At 52.6% G+C, this 18,508-nt stretch overlaps 3 protein-coding genes across 3 annotated transcripts; all 3 read left to right on the top strand.

Annotated features, from left to right (window-relative positions):
- Window positions 1–3,020: 3,020 nt before the first annotated feature.
- On the top strand, window positions 3,021–3,530 carry MAA_04713 (uncharacterized protein; the record flags this gene model as incomplete). Its single annotated transcript, XM_007822809.1, has 1 exon — window positions 3,021–3,530. The coding sequence occupies one exon, from the start codon at window positions 3,021–3,023 to the stop codon at window positions 3,528–3,530; it is 510 nt and encodes a 169-aa protein (XP_007821000.1).
- Window positions 3,531–5,297: 1,767 nt separating this feature from the next.
- MAA_04714 (ATP-binding cassette sub-family F member 2) lies at window positions 5,298–7,274 on the top strand (the record flags this gene model as incomplete). The annotated part of the gene is made up of 3 exons (XM_007822810.1): window positions 5,298–5,888; window positions 5,948–7,089; window positions 7,148–7,274. The coding sequence occupies 3 exons, from the start codon at window positions 5,298–5,300 to the stop codon at window positions 7,272–7,274; spliced, it is 1,860 nt and encodes a 619-aa protein (XP_007821001.1).
- Window positions 7,275–10,498: 3,224 nt separating this feature from the next.
- On the top strand, window positions 10,499–16,884 carry MAA_04715 (Helicase; the record flags this gene model as incomplete). Its single annotated transcript, XM_007822811.1, has 4 exons — window positions 10,499–11,428; window positions 11,851–12,180; window positions 12,288–16,647; window positions 16,721–16,884. The coding sequence occupies 4 exons, from the start codon at window positions 10,499–10,501 to the stop codon at window positions 16,882–16,884; spliced, it is 5,784 nt and encodes a 1,927-aa protein (XP_007821002.1).
- Between the last annotated feature and the right edge of the window lie 1,624 nt (window positions 16,885–18,508).

The following is an 18,508-nucleotide window of genomic DNA, read 5'->3' as shown; positions in this document are numbered from 1 at the left end:
TGAAACGCCAATTCCATCCTTCAACTTTGCTGTCAATGACATTGTCTTGTCAGTCAGTCTCATTGCCACGCTTGTTCATGCAGGTCCGCCGCCAACCCAGACGAACCAGAACAGCGTTGGCCAAGTGGGGCCTGCCTAAGTAGGCGGCTTCGATGGGCTTGGCTTTGCTTCCTGGCAACAACCACATCTTCGTTTCCTCCGCATCTCTCTCTCTCTGTCTCTGCCTCGACACGGCGTCAAAAGTGCAAGCAGCCTACGACAAAGGTAGCTTGGCATTCGTTAGTCTCCCAAAACAACCAAAGACAACATACATCCAGTGCATGCCCAGAAGCACAGAAAGAATGGGACGACCAGCATCTCCGCATTTGGAGCCATTCGAGCCATCCTCACCTTCGCCTGACACATTCTCCAGAAACAACCACTCGATTCCCCAAACGCTGCTCCGAATTCAGCATGGCAGTGCAGAGGCGTCAAGCTCGTATTGCCAGAGATTCACTCCCATCACTGAGCCATCTCCCCTTTTAGTTAAAAATAAATGCCGTGTGTTGACTTTCGGTTAGTTTCTGCAAATCCTCCCCATCCACAATTCTGGCAGTGCAATGGGGGGCAGAATGCCAATCCGCATCAATATTGCTGATTCCAACTCATGTGCCTGTCCAAACTCGGCATCATACCAAGATCGAAATGCGTATATCAAAGCAAGCACAGTAGATTCGCGCCGGTAGCCCAATTCGTTGTGGAAACCGTCAGAATCCAACGAATGCAAACAAAGCTGCATTCATTCACTTGTCCCGGGCATAGCCACCGTTCCCACTGCCTATTCATACTTGCCATTCTCATCTCCTCCGCTTGTCAAGTGTCACCGATGTCAGGATGAGCCCGCTTGTCTAGCTCTCTTTCAGATTCTAGACTACGCGTCAGCCAAAGTGATCGACCTTCATCCCTTGACGTCCACCATCAGTTACCCATTCCTCGGATCCCTTTGGCGGTCCAGCTACTGCAGCCGAGTCGCTGGGTGGTGAACTTCTATTGATACAAAGAACTGCTCGCAACTCTTGGCTTTCAGCAAGCGACGGACGAGAAGGTCTCGAAACTTGGCCTCCTGGCCAACTATCGATGTTATTCAAGCTGCCAAGCAACTCAACCCCTCGTGCCGCTTTGGTTGCAATTTACCACGACCAAGTTTCTCGCTAAGAGTCTTCATCCGCTGCCGAACCCGTCTCGATTCTCGTAGAAATTGAAAGCATCCACATTGCGCCGGGCCCATGCTATATCCTTGCGTGCCGCAATCTCAGTCTGGTTTTCACTAGGCTTATAACAGGCCAGCTTTGCCGCTTCACCTGTCCTGGTTGCCAAGAAACCAAGGATCACACTGTTGAACGGGCCGCATCGTTTGTTCGAAGGTTGGGCCATCATCGTCCCACATACAGTGTGTTGTATGGAGAATGCTGTTGTGGCGAGGCTCTCGATGATCTCCCATTTTCCCATCTACTTGCGTCTGTATAATCGTTGCGGCACTCATCCCCTAGAATGCTACTCCCAGCCACGAGCGCCTGAGTTGAGATAGTTGAGATTGAACAGTGATTGGGAGGATTGTCGAATTCTCCAGCTTTGTGGATCGCATATTATATATCACTTTTCAGCATGCTTCTTTGCTTCAGTCCCAGTTCCAGCATGGTCAAAAGGCAGTTGCCTCTGGATGTCGTGCGCCTAGAATTGGTGGCGTGCCCCAAGACACAAGACGACCAACCGATGCACTCCAAGGTCTCCAGTGAACAGCTCCAGGTCTACGTCTTCGTCTTCGCGTTGCTGATCGGCTGTGAAAGACCACGGGCCGGACTTGATAAATGTGGCGGCTGTTGTTGCAAAAAGTTACCTGTCACAAGCCTTTGCCTTGTTGCTTCCCGCACGTGCTCCCTTGGAGCTTAGGATTGCAAACTCACATCCATGTTGACGCTGACGGGGTCTTCTATTTCGATGATTCAACAACCTATGATAATGATCATCATTGCGTGACAGATTGATCAGGGTTGATCACATTATTAGTATCTACAGAGTTATGGTACATCTACAGGCCAGGGTTTTTGGCAAGAAAGCTGTCCTTATAAGGCACTGGGATTCTACATTCGACAATTCGGCCACTCTCCTCCGACAGTCCTCGATCTTCTTTTGCTGCGATGGTTTCCCTTCGCCGGCATCTGCGCTTTATGCAAACACTTTGAGGCTTCAAGGTCCGCTTCTAATCAATCACGAGGCTCAACATGACTCCAAGCATGTACTTTGCAGCCCTTTGATTCAGCGTGGCGTCAACAAAATTTCCCCATTGTTTATCCTGTTCACACATTTCGAACGACCGTTCTATGACGTCTTCTGTATGTAGTTCCCGGACACTTCGCCCGCCACCACGTCAAATGCAACCCCCCCAACAATAACGGTCTCGGACGCCAACGGCCATGAGTTCTTCGGGATTTCAGGCCATGTTGAATTTCCTGCTGTACATTAAATGTTACAAATTCGACAGCATCTCGCTCGGGAAATTACCTAGGTATCTACTGCGTTGAGCGGGAAAAGTGCATACGAGTAGAGCCAATGACCAGTGTGAGAGTCATGATTAGATTTGACAACACATTATGAGATCGCCAATCCATTTACATATCCCATTACTACTTCCTCCCTGTGGGGTACATACATCTTCTTACAAAACTTGGAAATGATGTAACTGGCTGTTTGGGGGCTGCTTTGACCAGTAAGCAGTTTGGCTATGTGAGGGTGTTGTCCGCCAGCGACTCTTGGTGATGATGCGTCATGATGTCATGTAAGAAGACGGCTAGTCGCTATATATATATCTCGGAGGCTGTTCAAGAAATCATAGGTTGTATATCATTCTTCGCGGGTGTTGAATGAAACATAATATCGGCAAGTTTCAAGCATACTGTATTCTTATTTCTAATCCATACGGCCACAATGTCTTCGGTCCAAACTCGCAGTGGAGCGTCTAGTGCAGGCACCAAGGTAATATCATGGACGAGCCGAACAGGATCCTCCCCTTTGACTCACTCAAACTAACAGCTCAGGTTAACGCTGGCAAAAATGCCCCCGTCACGCGTGAATCGGCCGGCGACGTTCAAAACGATTCCCTAGCAGCAGAATCATACAGAGCCGATGGCGAATTCGCCAAAAACCGCAATGCTGAGCCCGGCGATGTTTCCTCCAGAGCCATTCCTCGCTCCCATGCGGATGACTCTACTGCCGAATCCGCGCCGTCATGTGTCAGCAGCCAACACGTTCCGGACAAGGGCGGCCCTCATGGCAAGAATCTGAAGGGAGGTGGTTTTGATAACCAAGATGTACAAGATGGTGTCCAGAAAGCATTCGCATCCGAGCCCGGTTCCATCAACGATCCAGGCAGACTTGCAGAAGCAAAGTTTGAGCATAGTGAGGCAGCAAATCCGCGAGTGGCAACTAATAGGGATGTTGATTTGAAAACTGAAACGGCATATGACGGGCTAGATCCAGACGTGGACGCCTAGTCTACTGACTGCATGTATACTTTTAATCGTTTCGATCTTTTTTCGTGTACCGCATAGGGGAAAAACGCCATTGTTTTCTTTGTTCCTTCGAGTGGTACCCATTACAGTGATACAAAGCCATATCTAAATGCACATGGTTTAATCTGCTGCCTGGCGCCGTGGCACCGCACGATGCCACCTTGGGCGATTGAATTTATGCGAAAATGCAGCTTCTAGGCATCAGCTTTAGCAAAGAAATCTATTTAGCTCCGCAAGGGGGGGAGACGTATTCGGCATTTCGTGCGTTCTGTACAATATGGAATTATCGCAGCTGAGAGAGCATTGATGTGATATGACGGGCATTGCGGTGAGATCTGCTGCACAGGACTATATGGGACATACCATGCAGTAAGGCTCTCCAACCCAACGATTGCAAACAAGGCAAAGGACGGCAGTACTCACTGGGATGCAGTTGTGACTTTCTGTCGCTGATGAGACACACTTGCATCTGTCGAACTCAGAACCGCAAAGAAAAAACAGGCCAACGCACCCCAGAGGACATGGACACTCAAAGACGAGGCATCATTGCCGACAAGTCGACAGATCCATCCGTATACCGGTCGAGACCACAGAATTCAGAAAGCTCAGCTTTGGTGCATTCAAACGGCCGTTGTTCTAGACATCTGTCGAGAACCTTGACGTCCTTGCCATATCCTGGTTACGTCGAGGGCGCGGAGGAGTTGGCGAGACGCACGCTGGGAGAGGCACAGCCTCAGGTGGTTCCAGCTGAACTTATCATGGGGAGGCTACAAGCATGAGAGACGCTGTGCGCCAAAGGCACTTTGTTCATTTGCTCGTTGCGAGTCTGGAAATTGTGGAAGTTGTCTGTTTGGAATTGACAGTAACCAAATTGGAAAGTGGCCCTGAGCATCCAATTCGACGTTTGCGGCTGTCTACTACAAACCAGTTCTATACCCATTACGACCTACTGATTTAGATAAAAATAATAGAATGATTGCTTGTGTACTTTCCAAATTCTACAGTCCTGCAGATTCGGGTGCTTGAATTGGAACCACCCCAGCGACCATGCACAGTCGCTGTAGGGTAGCGAGCCTAATAGGGTGGCAAAAATTTTTATCAAATCTTATCGGGCAAGAACGGAAGGCACAACATGACGTCAAGCCGTCGTAACTGCCGCCCACCAAAAATTTATCAGTCGTGGTACACAAAATGGTGCAGCCGTACATACAACCAGAAATACGAACTGCTGGAATGACTGCTCCATTGAGCCTTGCACTGCAATAAAGTCGCATAGGAAATAGCATCCCTCTAGTCCCTGCCCCTTTGAAACAAACTTCCGCCCCAGTGGCGATGCCGAAGGAATTTTGTGTGCCCTGGCTTAGTTAATGCCTTAGTTTGATGCCTGACATGTATCATTAGAGTCAGAGTCTGTCTTATCGAACCAAAAAATTCTGGCTGCGCCCCACCATCCAAAAATCCACCCCGCCTCCATTATCTTTTTCGACGGCTTTTGCCAGCGGAACCTACGACTCGGAGTGCAACACTTGTCTTGCCGCTTGGCTCAACCCTTTTCTTTTTCTCTTCTTCATCCGGAACAGACTCACACTTATTTCCTAGTCGAGCATTTGTGTTACTGTGCCCAAGTAACGCACGACGACATACGGCATTCGGTTTCGTGACGTTCCTTTGAACCCGACAACCGTCCCCTCGCTGTTCTAAATTTTTGTTCACCGTTCTTTGTCGTTGTTTTCTAATTGAACCGCCGATATGCCTCCTTCCGCTTCCAAGGAAAAGAGACTCGCCAAGAAGGCTGCCGAGGGCAAAACCAAGGCCGGAAAGGGAGCCAAGGCAAAGGCCAAGGAGCCCGAGCTCGATGCCAACGGCAATGTTATCCAGGACGACGCCCCCGCCACTTCTGGAGAGAAGCTTGACGAGGTGAAGCGCCTCGCTGAGCAGATGGACAAGCACGGTATCTCGGATCGAGTCACCACCGGTGTTTTGTCATCGACCCATGCCAGCAAGGACGTCAAAATAACCAGCACCAGCTTGGTGTTCCACGGCCGCGTCCTCATCACCGACTCGACCCTGGAATTGTCCTTTGGCCGCCGATACGGTCTCCTCGGTGAAAATGGTTGCGGAAAGAGTACACTCCTCAAGGCCATTGCTGCCCGAGAATTCCCCATTCCCGAGCACATTGACATCTATCTTCTGAACGAAGGCGCTCCTCCCAGCGATCTCGGCGCTCTGGAATGGGTTGTCAAGGAGGCCGAGATGGAACTGGAGCGTCTCGACAAGCTTGCCGAGAAGCTCCTCGAGGACGAAGGCCCCGAAAGCCCCGTTCTTATTGACCTCTACGATGTATGGACCCTTTAAACCTGTGCCTCATTAGCAGGCTGCTAACATATTTGCTCCTACAGCACATGGATAAGATGGACCCCTCGACCTTTGCCACTCGTGCCTCACTCATCCTCACTGGTCTCGGATTCAACAAAAAGACTATCCACAAGAAGACCAAGGACATGTCTGGTGGTTGGAGAATGCGAGTTGCTCTTGCCAAGGCCCTGTTCGTGAAGCCTTCGCTGTTGCTGCTTGACGACCCCACCGCTCACTTGGACCTCGAGGCCTGCGTGTGGCTCGAAGAGTACCTCAAGAAGTGGGATCGTACCCTCGTTCTTGTTTCCCACTCAATGGACTTCCTCAACGGCGTGTGCAGCAACATGATTGATATGCGTGACAGACTCCTCCAGTACTATGGTGGTAACTACGACTCTTACCACAAGACTCGTGCCGAGAATGAGACGAACCAGATGAAGGCCTACACCAAGCAGCAGGAAGAAATTGCCCACATCAAAAAGTTCATTGCCAGTGCAGGTACATACGCCAACTTGGTCAGGCAAGCCAAGTCGCGACAGAAGATTCTGGACAAGATGGAGGCCGACGGTTTCATTCAGCCCGTCACTCCTGACAAGGTCTTCACTTTCCGATTCGCTGACGTCGAAAAGCTACCCCCTCCTGTCTTGTCCTTTGACAATGTCACCTTCTCTTACTCTGGAGACCCAGCTGATGACCTGTATCGCAACCTGGACCTTGGTTTCGACATGGACTCCCGAACTGCCCTTGTCGGCCCCAACGGTGTTGGCAAGTCTACTTTGCTGCGTCTCATGACTGGCAAGCTTTCCCCCACCGGAGGTTCCGTCACTCGCCACACCCACTTGAAGCTCGGTCTTTACTCCCAGCACAGTGCTGAGCAGCTGGATCTCACCAAGTCGGCGCTCGACTTTGTACGAGACAAGTACAAGGAGAAGTCCCAGGATTACCAGTACTGGCGTCAGCAGCTTGGCCGATATGGTTTGACTGGCGATTCGCAGACTGCTCTGATGGGCACTCTCTCCGAAGGTCAGAAGAGCAGAATCGTTTTTGCCCTGCTGGCCATTGACGGGCCCAACATGCTTCTGCTTGACGAGCCTACCAACGGTCTTGATATCCCCACTATTGACAGTCTGGCTGATGCCATCAACGCCTTTAGCGGTGGTGTTGTTGTCGTCTCCCACGACTTCCGGTATGTGCCAATGCCAACTTCATTTTGACAAAGGTTCGATGACTAACTGTTGCAATAGACTTTTGGACAAGATTGCCAAGCAAATTCTTGTGTGCGAAAACCAGACCATTCAGGTATGGGACGGCACAATTGGCGATTACAAGAACTATCTGCGCAAGAAGATGATTTCAGCTGGTGCTGTGTAATTGGGTTTAGTTTCTTTGAGAATGGAAATAAGATTGAATACTTGGGCATAGACGGTATGACGAAAATGGCATGACGGGGTTTGCGACGGCATGATATATAGCGGCGGGCGGCGTCGTCATCAGGAATGACGTGAACCAGGAAACGCCGCATTGACGCTGAGGCATGGCCGCGATACCCTTTTAGATGTGAGTTGCATGCATTCATGACCAGATGCTTGTGTTACGGGATAGACTTGGCACATTTCTTATTTGTCCCCCCCCTTTTTTTTGGAGGAGTCGTAGCTCCAACGCTCTGCTCAAATAGCAGACGTCTACATAAAAGAACTTGTTGCATACGTAATTACTGCGCAAACATGTGACTTGCGCAAATATCTCCGTGAATTTTGACATTTGTCTCTGTGAGAGGAGTACACCAGAAACCCTGAAGAGGAGATGTTGAGATTCCCAAAAGGCTTCACAAACAGCAGCCTCCCTTGCAGCGAGGACCAATAACAATGGAGGCGAACATTGTGCTTGACCTTCAGCGTTGGGCCAAGTGGGCTTCGCGTGTTTTAGGGAAAAGTGGACCGTGACCAAAAAGACGGCGGTGATTGGATTCCAGTCGGTCCCCCCCCTCTCTATTTGGAGCTTCTTGAAAACACCACAACATGGCCTGCTTACTGCTTACTGCACGAGTTTTGGGTTACATGGCAGGCGCGGCTGCCACAATCCTTGCGCGGTTGCTGGCCAGGCGGGTTTGCCGGCATGAACAATGCTGACGGCAACGCAGGCCCAACCTTGCCGGAATGCTGAGGTCTCGAGTCAAGAAGCATCACGCCCTTCCCCCTTTCCTACATGGGTCAACTACCCGGACGGAGTACATGTTTCCCTCCAAGTTCTTTAAATCAATGGAGCTGATTTGCACCATGGCTCACCGAAGCCTTGAAATGCGGAGGGCGGGAAGAAAGCTGACTGCAGGCGCTGCGATTTGGGGCTGAAAGGGGACACGGAGCGATTGATGCTTTCTGGTCCCACGGCATGGGCGGCTGCTGTACGCCGCTGGCAGCACTTGGGTCGCCAAGTTTGCTCCCCGACCAACAATTAAAGTGTCAAGGTGATTTCTTGTTGGAGGGGGGGCGAGATGTCAACGCCTTTCAATGTTGTGTTTGAGGCCGCGTGCGCTTGCATCTTGATGCAGGACGTGACACTAGGCCGTTAGGTGCGATTCTTCACCACCGGGCCAGCAGCCTATACCGACAGAGACTCGGTACTACTGATAACGTCAAGTAGCAGCATCATTACCTGCTGCTTGGCTTGTTGACTTGACTCTTTTGATCTCGCTGGGTTTGGGCCAGATGTCCAGTGGTTTTTGTCCTGACAGCCATGTCTCGGGCTGGGTGGGTGCTTGGAGGTACCTTGTACCTGGCGATTGGTCTTGGGTGACGCCAGACACCTTGACTTCAGCACTGGCACACCGTTGACGGCGGCGTTCCCTCTGGGCGGTACCTGCCTTGCCCTGCGCTTGCCTCGTGGTACTACTAGTAGTGGTACCTCCGTGGACGTGGACCAAAAGTAGCTCCCGCTGACAGATTCCGCATACGTGCATGTCAGAGCCGAGGGCGACTGCTCATTGGCTGCAGGCTATTTCCCGGGTGGTCCCCGGCGATGTCTCTGACAACTTTAGAAGATAGCGTGGTGTTTATAAATGGCCGGCATGGCCGTCGTTGGCGAGGCATTTCACCGCGGCCGTCGTGGCGGATCGGCAATGTGTTGGGCTTTGGAGGGGGATCTGGCGACCTATTGTAGAGTCCAATTGCGTGCCAAACCATTGGGGGCAGAATTTTGTCGGGTGTTGCGGGCGAGAGTGTGTGTGGTCGACTGGTCGTGGTCCAGGTCGGGGCCCCGTTCACTTTTGCTCCAAGTTGACTTTTCATTCTCGAGGCAGAGATAATACCCACCTGCGCACCACCGGGGACGTGGCTCACCCACACACTGGTTGGTTCAGGATGGAGAGATGGACGCCCGCGTCGCTCGCACGAATCATGCCCGGCATACGGAGTAGATAGACCAGATCCACGACGAGACTGGACGAGTTGGAAACACGCAAAGGCCTCAAGTATATCTGTGCACTTTTCGGGGTTGAGTGAATGTTTCGCAGCCCTCTAGCTCCTCCGGATGAGTGGTCACTTTGGCTTGTAGTTGTATATGTACTCCGTACCATTGAAGGTACATATACTACCCCGTACCCCGTGCTCCGTCTTCTGTACTGCAGATCAATACTGCTGTTCCTGCCCTGGCCCTTCGGCTGCAGTCCTGTAGATGCTCGCATCGGCGCGGCTTGCCCGGCTCCACACGATCCTGGCAGGTACACACATCCCAAGTACATGCTGGACCGTACTTACATGCAGACACAGGCATGTATTCCGGACTCCATCCTCCGGGCTAAGAATACATACATCTGCGTGGTCCAGCGTCGGCTCCTGGCGAACTTGGGGCCAACACGCCAGACCAAAGTGCCCAGGTGTGCCCTGCTGCAACATCATCCGCCATCACAACTCGGCTTTGTCTGTCCCAGCAGGGCATCATCAGTGGCTGTGATTTTCTTTTCCGCCTGCCCCCTTTCCCCTTCTCTTTGCATCCTTTGACCATCCCCATCGCACCTGCCTCGACCATCGGCTGCCTCAACACCATTATATCGCCACCTAAAGTTGGCCGGACATTATTCCTGGGACTCACATCCCGGAGTGGATTTAACACATTGACTCGCCAGACATCACCGGCGTACCGCTTCTCCGCGTCACTCGCGAACGAGACCTGTGGGCAATTCATCCGGCCCATGCCAACCTGACTCTCGTGAGCCATCTTGCGTCTCGCATCTAATACCCAGGTACTTGCTGCACTCGGTGTCCTTGGCCGTGACCGGCGTGCGCCTTTACATCCCGGGCGAGGAGAGCAAGCAGCGCCGAATTTTGCAGAGCTGGCCAGAAGCCGACCTAGATTTCCTCACGCGCGACAACCTCTACGTTCTCGCACGCATGGGTTCGTGGCCTTAGACCACTATTTTTCGTAGCCGAACAAACGAGACAAGTCCCAAGGCACCGCCGGCTGGTCTTGGCTGTGACCGTCTCTGGTGTCTGGAGTCCCTCGCGAGTTGCGCCATCTCCGCGGCCAGCCAGGCTGCGCAGCCATAGACTCACAGCAGACTCACAAACCCTCGCGCGCTGCTGGAGACGCATTGCTCTGCCATGGACAACAGCTTCCGGTCGACGGTGCTGCCGCGGGCGCAAGGCGACGGCAAAGGTGAGGCACGCGGCGAGGGCGACATGGACAGACACGGCCGCGGCCACGACAGACACCAGCACCACGCTGCGGCGCGCGACGTGATGAATGCGCATGCAGGGAGCGCAGCGCTTCGGCACCTGGATTCATCCTCCACAACCGCCAGTGCGGCCAGCTTCAGCCTGCGCTCACCAACCGTCCCAACTGGCTCCGCCCACGCTCACGCCCACGCCCACACCAGCGCCAGCGCCAACGCCAATGCCAGCTCGGCCTCTGCCTCTGCCTCTGCCTCCATGTCTGCCTCGACTTTCCATGCTCCTCCTCCCTTTGCATCTCCCGGCCGCAACACCAACGCCAGCATCACCACCTCGGCCAGCGGCCATCATCATCACCACCAGCACAACCACGGCGCTGCTGCCAGCCCGCCCCTCCAATCGCCTCCGAGGCTGTCGCCGCCGCTGCACCACAGCTCCGTCGCTCACCACCACGCCATCGGCACCGGACATCGTCACCACGGCCACGGCTCTGCACCCGCGGCTGCCGGCCGTGTAGCATCGTCATCTCCCTACATGGCGTCCTCATCCTCATCGCCAGCCGGTGCTGCTGGTCCCCCGCCGCTGCCTCCCCCCTCGACGTCCTCGAACCCGCCCACGTCGAGTAGCCGCGATCATCACCACCAGCACGGGGCACCTCCAGTGTCGCCTCGACACCCCCCGGCGTCATCGGCATCCAATTACTACCCGCCGCCTGCCTCATCGCCCGACTCTCATCATCAATCCCTTCACACTCGCGACAAGCCGGCATCAGGCCGGGTCTACGACCCCACGACCGACACCACCAAGGAGCGCAGGGTATCCGACTCCTGGCACAACGCGCCCCAGAACTCCACGCCAAAGGTAAGCCGTCGCCCGAGCCCAATCCACTTCTTTTTTTTCTTATTTCACTCGTGCACGGCACTTGTTGCTTCCTGCCTTTTCAAAATTTCAACACTTAACCAAGCCAATCAACAATTCCCCTTCCTCCTCTTTTGCTTTGTTCTTCCGACTGCACTTGCCGTCGTCCATCCCAGCACCAACACGGGACCATCCAACAAAAAAAAAAAAGGTCCCCAATAGAAGAGGTCACTACTTTCATCTGATCCGCCTTCGTCGTGGTCATCTGCCATATCATTTTGACACTTTGTCATCTGGGGGCTTGTGTCGTCAATTCTGAAAAAAAATAAAAAATTGCACACCACCCGTGTTAATGGCTCCATGGCTGCGACTTGTTTCGCCTCACGCGTTTTCTGACTCGGACTAATCTGAATCCATCGCCACAGACTGCTCGCGACCCTTACCCCTACGAGCGGACACCTGCCGACCAACATCACTCATCCTCATACTACAGCAACAACAACGGTCATTACACGTCGCCTAGACCGTCATACAACAGGCCGCGAAGCCCGCTATCTCACTCTCACCCGAGCTTGCCAGTTGGCTCTCACAGTCCGCCGGGCCGCACAGCCCAACTCCCCTCGCCTTCAGAAAGACATGTACCTGCAGCCACTTTGAACTCGACCACCAACGGCTCCTCCGCCATGTCAACCATCATCAAGTCAGAGCCCCGCGCGGTCTCACCTTCAAAACCCGTGTCTGCATCATCGACAAATGTAAGCCACCTCTTGGCATTAAGACGGTCCTGTTTGTATCATTTTTCATCTCAAACAGATGCACAGCTGTTGGTGGAAACTCGGATGCTAATCTAGCGCAAATCTAGACTCCTGGTCGATCGGCTGATCCCATGTCCTTTTCCAACATCCTGTCTAGTGCTGAGCCTGTACCAAAGCCCGTACCCGAGCCGCGTGGCCCCAGTCCAGAGCCCCTTGAGCCGGAACAAGACGGCGATACTGAAGTCGAGCCGGAAAGGGATGTCGAACACGAACCCGAACCCGAACCGACTCGGGCCAGAAAAGCAGAGTCAGTAGTGAGGAAGAAGCCTGGCCGACGACCAACAAAAGGCCGAGCATCAGACATACGGGACGCGGAAGCCCCCAAGGGTAAACGTCGTTCTTCAATGAAGAGGGAGTCGCCTCAGCCTCGATCAACCTCGAAGCGCCTAGCAAATGGCCAGCCAAAAGCTACCAAGACGTGGTCCAGTGAGATGGAGAAGAAAATTTCAAACTCGGAAATTCAGATTGAGAATGACGTACCGAGCCTCGACCCGACCGAATTCGACGAGCAGGAATACAAGCAACGTGCCCAAAAGCGCAGACGCATCATGATTGATTTTGACGCTGATCAGGGACGTCTTCGACGTGATGAATACACCAAGAGCGCGGCTAAAAAATTGCTTCTCCACTCAGAACTCGGCAAGCGACGATACGACGACGTCTTTTACGACCAGGCGCTTCATGAGGTTCGCGAGCAGGAGCTCTTTGCTGAGAAGGAGCGCAAAAAGGACATGCAGCGGAAGCGACGTCGCGAGAAGTCCATGGCTGTCACTATTGAACTCAAAGAAGCTGCCTTGGCCAGAGCGAACGCTGCTGCAGATGAAAACGAGCGCCAGAAGCACTTGCGCGATGCCGAACGTGCGAGCAAAAAGGCACAACAGACCAAACTTATCTTGCAAAAGGGCATCAAAGGACCAGCGCGTAATCTGGAGCTCAACTTGGAGGGTGGTACCATGTCTAGTTTCTTAGCCTCAGATGCTGACACTCCCAAGAAGGGCAGAGGCAAAGGAGGGCGTCTTAAGAAATCCAAGGAGCAGAAGAAGGCCGAGAAGGACTCCGCCGAGGCGGCCCAAGCCTTGCTCGATGCGGGCAAGGAACTCCCCCCCAAGGAGGAGAGCAAGGTCCGAATCAAGATCAAGGGCCGATCCAACAAAGAAAAGGAGAAGGAGAAGGATACTGAGAAGACAAAGGAGAGCAAGGAGCCTGTCAAGGAGAAAAAGGACGAGGTGTCTGAACTGGAGAAGAAGTTTAGCTCCAAGGGCTACAATCAGATTTATGAGCAGATCTGGCGCGACATGGCTCGGAAGGATGTCAACAAGACTTTCAAGATGGCTGTTGACTCCTACGCGACAAAGGGCTCCAACCTCAAGAAGACGGCTATTCTGGCATCAAAGGAAGCCAAGCGATGGCAGCTACGGACCAACAAGGGCACCAAGGATCTGCAGGCACGTGCTAAGCGAGTTATGCGTGATATGATGGGCTTCTGGAAACGTAATGAACGTGAAGAGCGTGACTTGCGCAAGGCTGCCGAGAAGCAGGAGATTGAAAATGCCAGACGGGAGGAAGCAGACCGCGAAGCCGCTCGCCAGAAGAGAAAGCTCAACTTCCTCATCTCACAGACCGAGCTGTACTCCCACTTTATCGGAAAGAAGATCAAGACCGATGAAGTAGAGCGAAGCACGGATAACCCTGACATTGCTCAGCCCAGCGACGAAATACCCAAAAACAAGCTTGACATTGCAGAGCCATCTGGCCCCGTCGGAGACAGAGTTACCGATTTCGAGAACCTCGACTTTGACAATGAAGACGAGACCCAGTTGCAGGCCGCTGCGATGGCGAATGCTCAGAATGCTATCGCAGAGGCACAAAAGAAAGCGCGCGCCTTCAACAATGAGGGTGACCTGGATATGGATGAAGAAGGCGAGATGAACTTCCAGAATCCCACAGGTCTTGGAGAAATGGAAGTTGAGCAGCCCAAGCTCATCAACGCGCAGCTCAAGGAGTATCAGCTCAAGGGCCTCAACTGGCTGGTCAACCTGTACGAACAGGGCATCAATGGTATCCTGGCCGACGAAATGGGCCTCGGAAAGACAGTGCAGTCCATCTCTGTCATGGCTTACTTGGCCGAGAAACACGACATCTGGGGACCCTTCCTGGTTGTTGCACCCGCCTCGACGTTGCACAACTGGCAACAGGAAATTGCCAAGTTTGTTCCCGAGTTCAAGATTCTCCCCTACTGGGGCAGTGCACCGGACCGGAAGGTCCTGCGTAAATTCTGGGACAGGAAGCACTCGACATATCGCAAGGACGCCGCTTTCCACGTCTGTGTGACATCTTACCAGCTAGTTGTCTCTGATGTGGCATATTTCCAAAAGATGCGGTGGCAGTACATGATTCTAGACGAGGCCCAAGCTATCAAGAGCTCCCAGAGTTCTCGATGGAAGTCTCTGTTGGGCTTTCACTGCCGCAACAGACTCCTACTTACCGGCACGCCTATTCAGAACAACATGCAGGAATTATGGGCGCTCCTCCACTTCATCATGCCGTCCCTTTTCGACTCCCACGACGAATTCAGCGAATGGTTCTCCAAGGATATCGAGTCTCATGCACAGAGTAACACAAAGCTCAACGAAGACCAGCTTAAGCGTCTCCACATGATTCTGAAGCCCTTTATGCTCCGTCGTGTCAAGAAACACGTACAAAAGGAGCTTGGTGATAAGATTGAACTGGATGTGTTTTGCAACCTCACATACAGACAGCGAGCTTACTACACCAATCTTCGGAACCAGATCAACATTATGGACCTCGTTGAAAAGGCCACCATGGGAGACGACCAGGATTCGGGCACCTTGATGAACTTGGTCATGCAGTTCCGAAAAGTCTGCAATCATCCAGATCTGTTTGAACGCGCCGAGGTTACTGCTCCATACTCCTTTGGCTACTTTGCGGAAACGGCCTCGTTTGTGCGTGAAGGAAGTACAGTTGTTGCAGGCTACTCTACCCGTAGTCTGATCAATTTTGAGCTCCCGTCGCTAGTCTGGACGGAGGGTGGTCGTCTCAACAAGGCCTCGAGGGATAATGCCAGGGCTGGATGGCGCAACAAGGCTCTGAATCACATGATGAATATTTGGTCCCCTGACCATGTGCGCGAGAACGTGCAAGAGTCAAAGGCGTTCTCTTGGCTTCGTTTTGCAGACGTCTCTGCTAGGGACGTTTACAGGGCTGCGCATGACAGCCTCTTTACTCGGGCAGTCAATGAGTTGCAAAAGAGCGATAGAATTGGCCAAATGTCAATCGTCTATGACGAGGAAGGAGAGGACAAGACATTCACTCCTGCGCACGCATTGTTCAACATTTGCGCCAGAGAAAATCGCCGTCCTCTTGCTGAGATTACTACCGAAGGCATCCTCGACAATCTTATGAATGTTGCTCGCGGCAGTTACAACGACTCTGGTCTGAGCAGACTGGAGATTGCTGGTCGATCTCGTGCTTCGGCCCCCCCAGTGGAGGTTTCATGCAACAGCATGAGCGCGGTCAGAGAACGCCAGGACATGATGTTCAACCCCGCCATTCGTAGGGCTCTCTACGGTCCTAATATCGCGGAGGAGAAGTCACTTGTTGAACAAAAGGTGCCTCTCGAGCTATACCCTTCGCGTAGCCTCCTCCCCAAGCCCGACAGCGAGAGAAAGCGCTTCACCGAATTCGTGGTCCCCTCTATGCGCAAATTTGTTACCGACAGTGGCAAGCTTGCTAAGCTGGATGAGTTGTTGTTCAAACTCAAGAATGAAGGTCACCGAGTCCTGCTGTACTTTCAGATGACTCGCATGATTGATATGATGGAGGAGTATCTCACCTACCGCAACTACAAGTATTGCCGTCTCGACGGCTCTACCAAACTGGAGGATCGACGTGACACTGTCCACGACTTCCAGACCCGACCCGAAATCTTCATCTTCTTGCTGTCTACACGTGCGGGTGGTTTGGGAATCAATCTTACTTCTGCCGATACTGTCATCTTTTACGACTCGGATTGGAACCCTACAATTGACTCGCAAGCCATGGACCGTGCCCACAGACTAGGTCAGACGAAGCAAGTTACTGTTTATCGCCTCATTACCCGCGGTACTATTGAAGAGAGAATCCGTAAGAGAGCTCTTCAAAAGGAGGAAGTTCAACGTGTCGTTATCCAAGGAGGTGGTGCCAGCGTTGACTTCTCTGGTCGTCGTGCACCTGAGAACCGCAACCGTGATATTGCCATGTGGCTGGCCGATGACGAGCAGGCTGAAATGATTGAACGACGTGAGAAGGAGCTCTTGGAGTCCGGAGAGTATGACAAACAGAAGAGGAGAGGCGGAAAGCGCAAGAAGGCGGAAGCTCCCGCCAGCTTGGATGACATGTATCATGAAGGTAAGACTGCTCTGCGTCGTTGGTTGTATATGTATATGTGTCTAATGACAACTTAATACTAACCACGGCACAGGCGAGGGACATTTTGACGACGGAAGCAGAGCTGGAGCCTCTGGCACAGCAACCCCTGCCGAAAGCGATACGAAGGGCAAGAGAGGACGTGGGAAGGCGGCTGGGAAACGAGCCAAGACGGCCAAACAACGCCTAGCCATCGCAGACGGCATGGTTGATGCATAAATAAGGGGATAATGCACTCTTTATGCCGCCTCGAAATTTTCATTTTATTTGGACGACCGTGCTATATTACAGGTGCCTGCCGTTGTATCAACAGATCAAAGGGGAACAACTGGGACGACAAGGAGTGCAGGGCGCGTGGAACAATTGCTAAATGTTTTTGCTTTCTTCTGTGTTTATGCTTGACCACCTAGGCAGCAACAAATGCGGCCAAGTTTTTCATGAGCGGTCGGTTGGCTGTTGCTAGATGAGCTTACATGCTTGGGGTGGATGGAACGGGAGAGCCTCAGAGGCATGGGGCCCGCCCGTCCAAGGAAAGATAAAAAAAGGCACGAGTTGTACTACTATTGATAGACGGGATATCTATATATTTACATATCTCTATATATTGTATCACTTCCAGCGGGACTTGATCCATGTTGTTGTGGCACGATTTGTAGGTCTTACTAGCCCTCTGTCTGGATCATGGAGTTATCTGAGTCAAGCTAGCTACCTAGGTAGGCAGTCTATTGCTGTGCAATGTTGTAGGTAGGGTTAGGGTTGTAATTTTAATTTATTGGTATCATGCTAAATAATGATAATGCATAACAATTACATTACATGCCCCCCGTTTTATTTTCTCACTAGCTTAATCTATCTAGGGCATTATAGATGTCTTGCAGCAATGTCTTGTCGTTCTTGCCATGTGGCGGCACTGGGCGTTTTGCCAATCCTAGCCCATGTGCCACGGCAGGCGCTCGCTTTTCGAATGGCACAGCGTCACTCGAATTCTCGGACCTAACATGACTACGAGTACTTCGTATCCCGCGTGGGCATTGAACAACTTGCCACGCTGTCTCCTGTATCGTTCTCGACAGCTTCGAAGCGAATCACTAGAAATTGCGTGCCGGATGCATGCCTCGGTTTCCTCCTAAGCTTCAGTCTGTTGGGGGAGAGAGGGGTCGCTCCCAGTCGACTCGAAACCCGATTCTCTTCCCTCTTCATGTCGTGGACAGGCGGCCTGCCCCCTTCGCCGGCTGCTTCTGTCTTCTGCCGGCGTTATTGCGTCACCGAATGCAGTCTTTTACTTTCAAAATTTCCGGAGGGAACGGGTGCGCTGGTGTGACCTCTCGATGAGCTGCTTCCCCCGGATGCTACAATTTGCGCCCACCCATCAGATGGGCAGATAATGAGCCGACTCTGTCTTCTCCACATGCCAGCTCGTCACATCAGGACTACGCTGGGCCGTTGGGCCGTTTACGTCTCCGGGGGACAGAAAGGGGGAGGGGGGCTGCAGGCAGATCTAGGTGGCATTGGCTCGCCGGTATGAAGTAGGTCAATGAGTTTGGCCCGTCGCTTGCCGCCAGTCACGATGCTGTACGGAGAGACTTTCGGCGTCTTTTGTGGGTTTCACTGCGTTTACTGGTGAAGTCACCTGCTTGTCTAGGCGGATTAAGATTCAAAGACAGAAGCATCCCGAACCCCGGGTAGTTTGTTACACGGTACACCGGACCCCACGGTTTGACAGGCCGTTTCTGAGATGGAGACCTGGATCGCTTTTCTCTAACGGCCGTGGCAAAACCAGTGTTACCAGCCTGGCTTTGTTGAGTGTGGGCGGTCGAGATTCGCTGGGGCTCCCGTCTCCGTT

The sequence above is a fragment of the Metarhizium robertsii genome, assembly GCF_000187425.2.
Source record: "Metarhizium robertsii ARSEF 23 chromosome Unknown MAA_Scf_1, whole genome shotgun sequence".
Taxonomy (NCBI): Eukaryota; Fungi; Ascomycota; class Sordariomycetes; order Hypocreales; family Clavicipitaceae; genus Metarhizium; species Metarhizium robertsii.
Note: the sequence above shows the minus strand (reverse complement) of the source record. Positions and strands in the feature narration are given on the sequence as shown.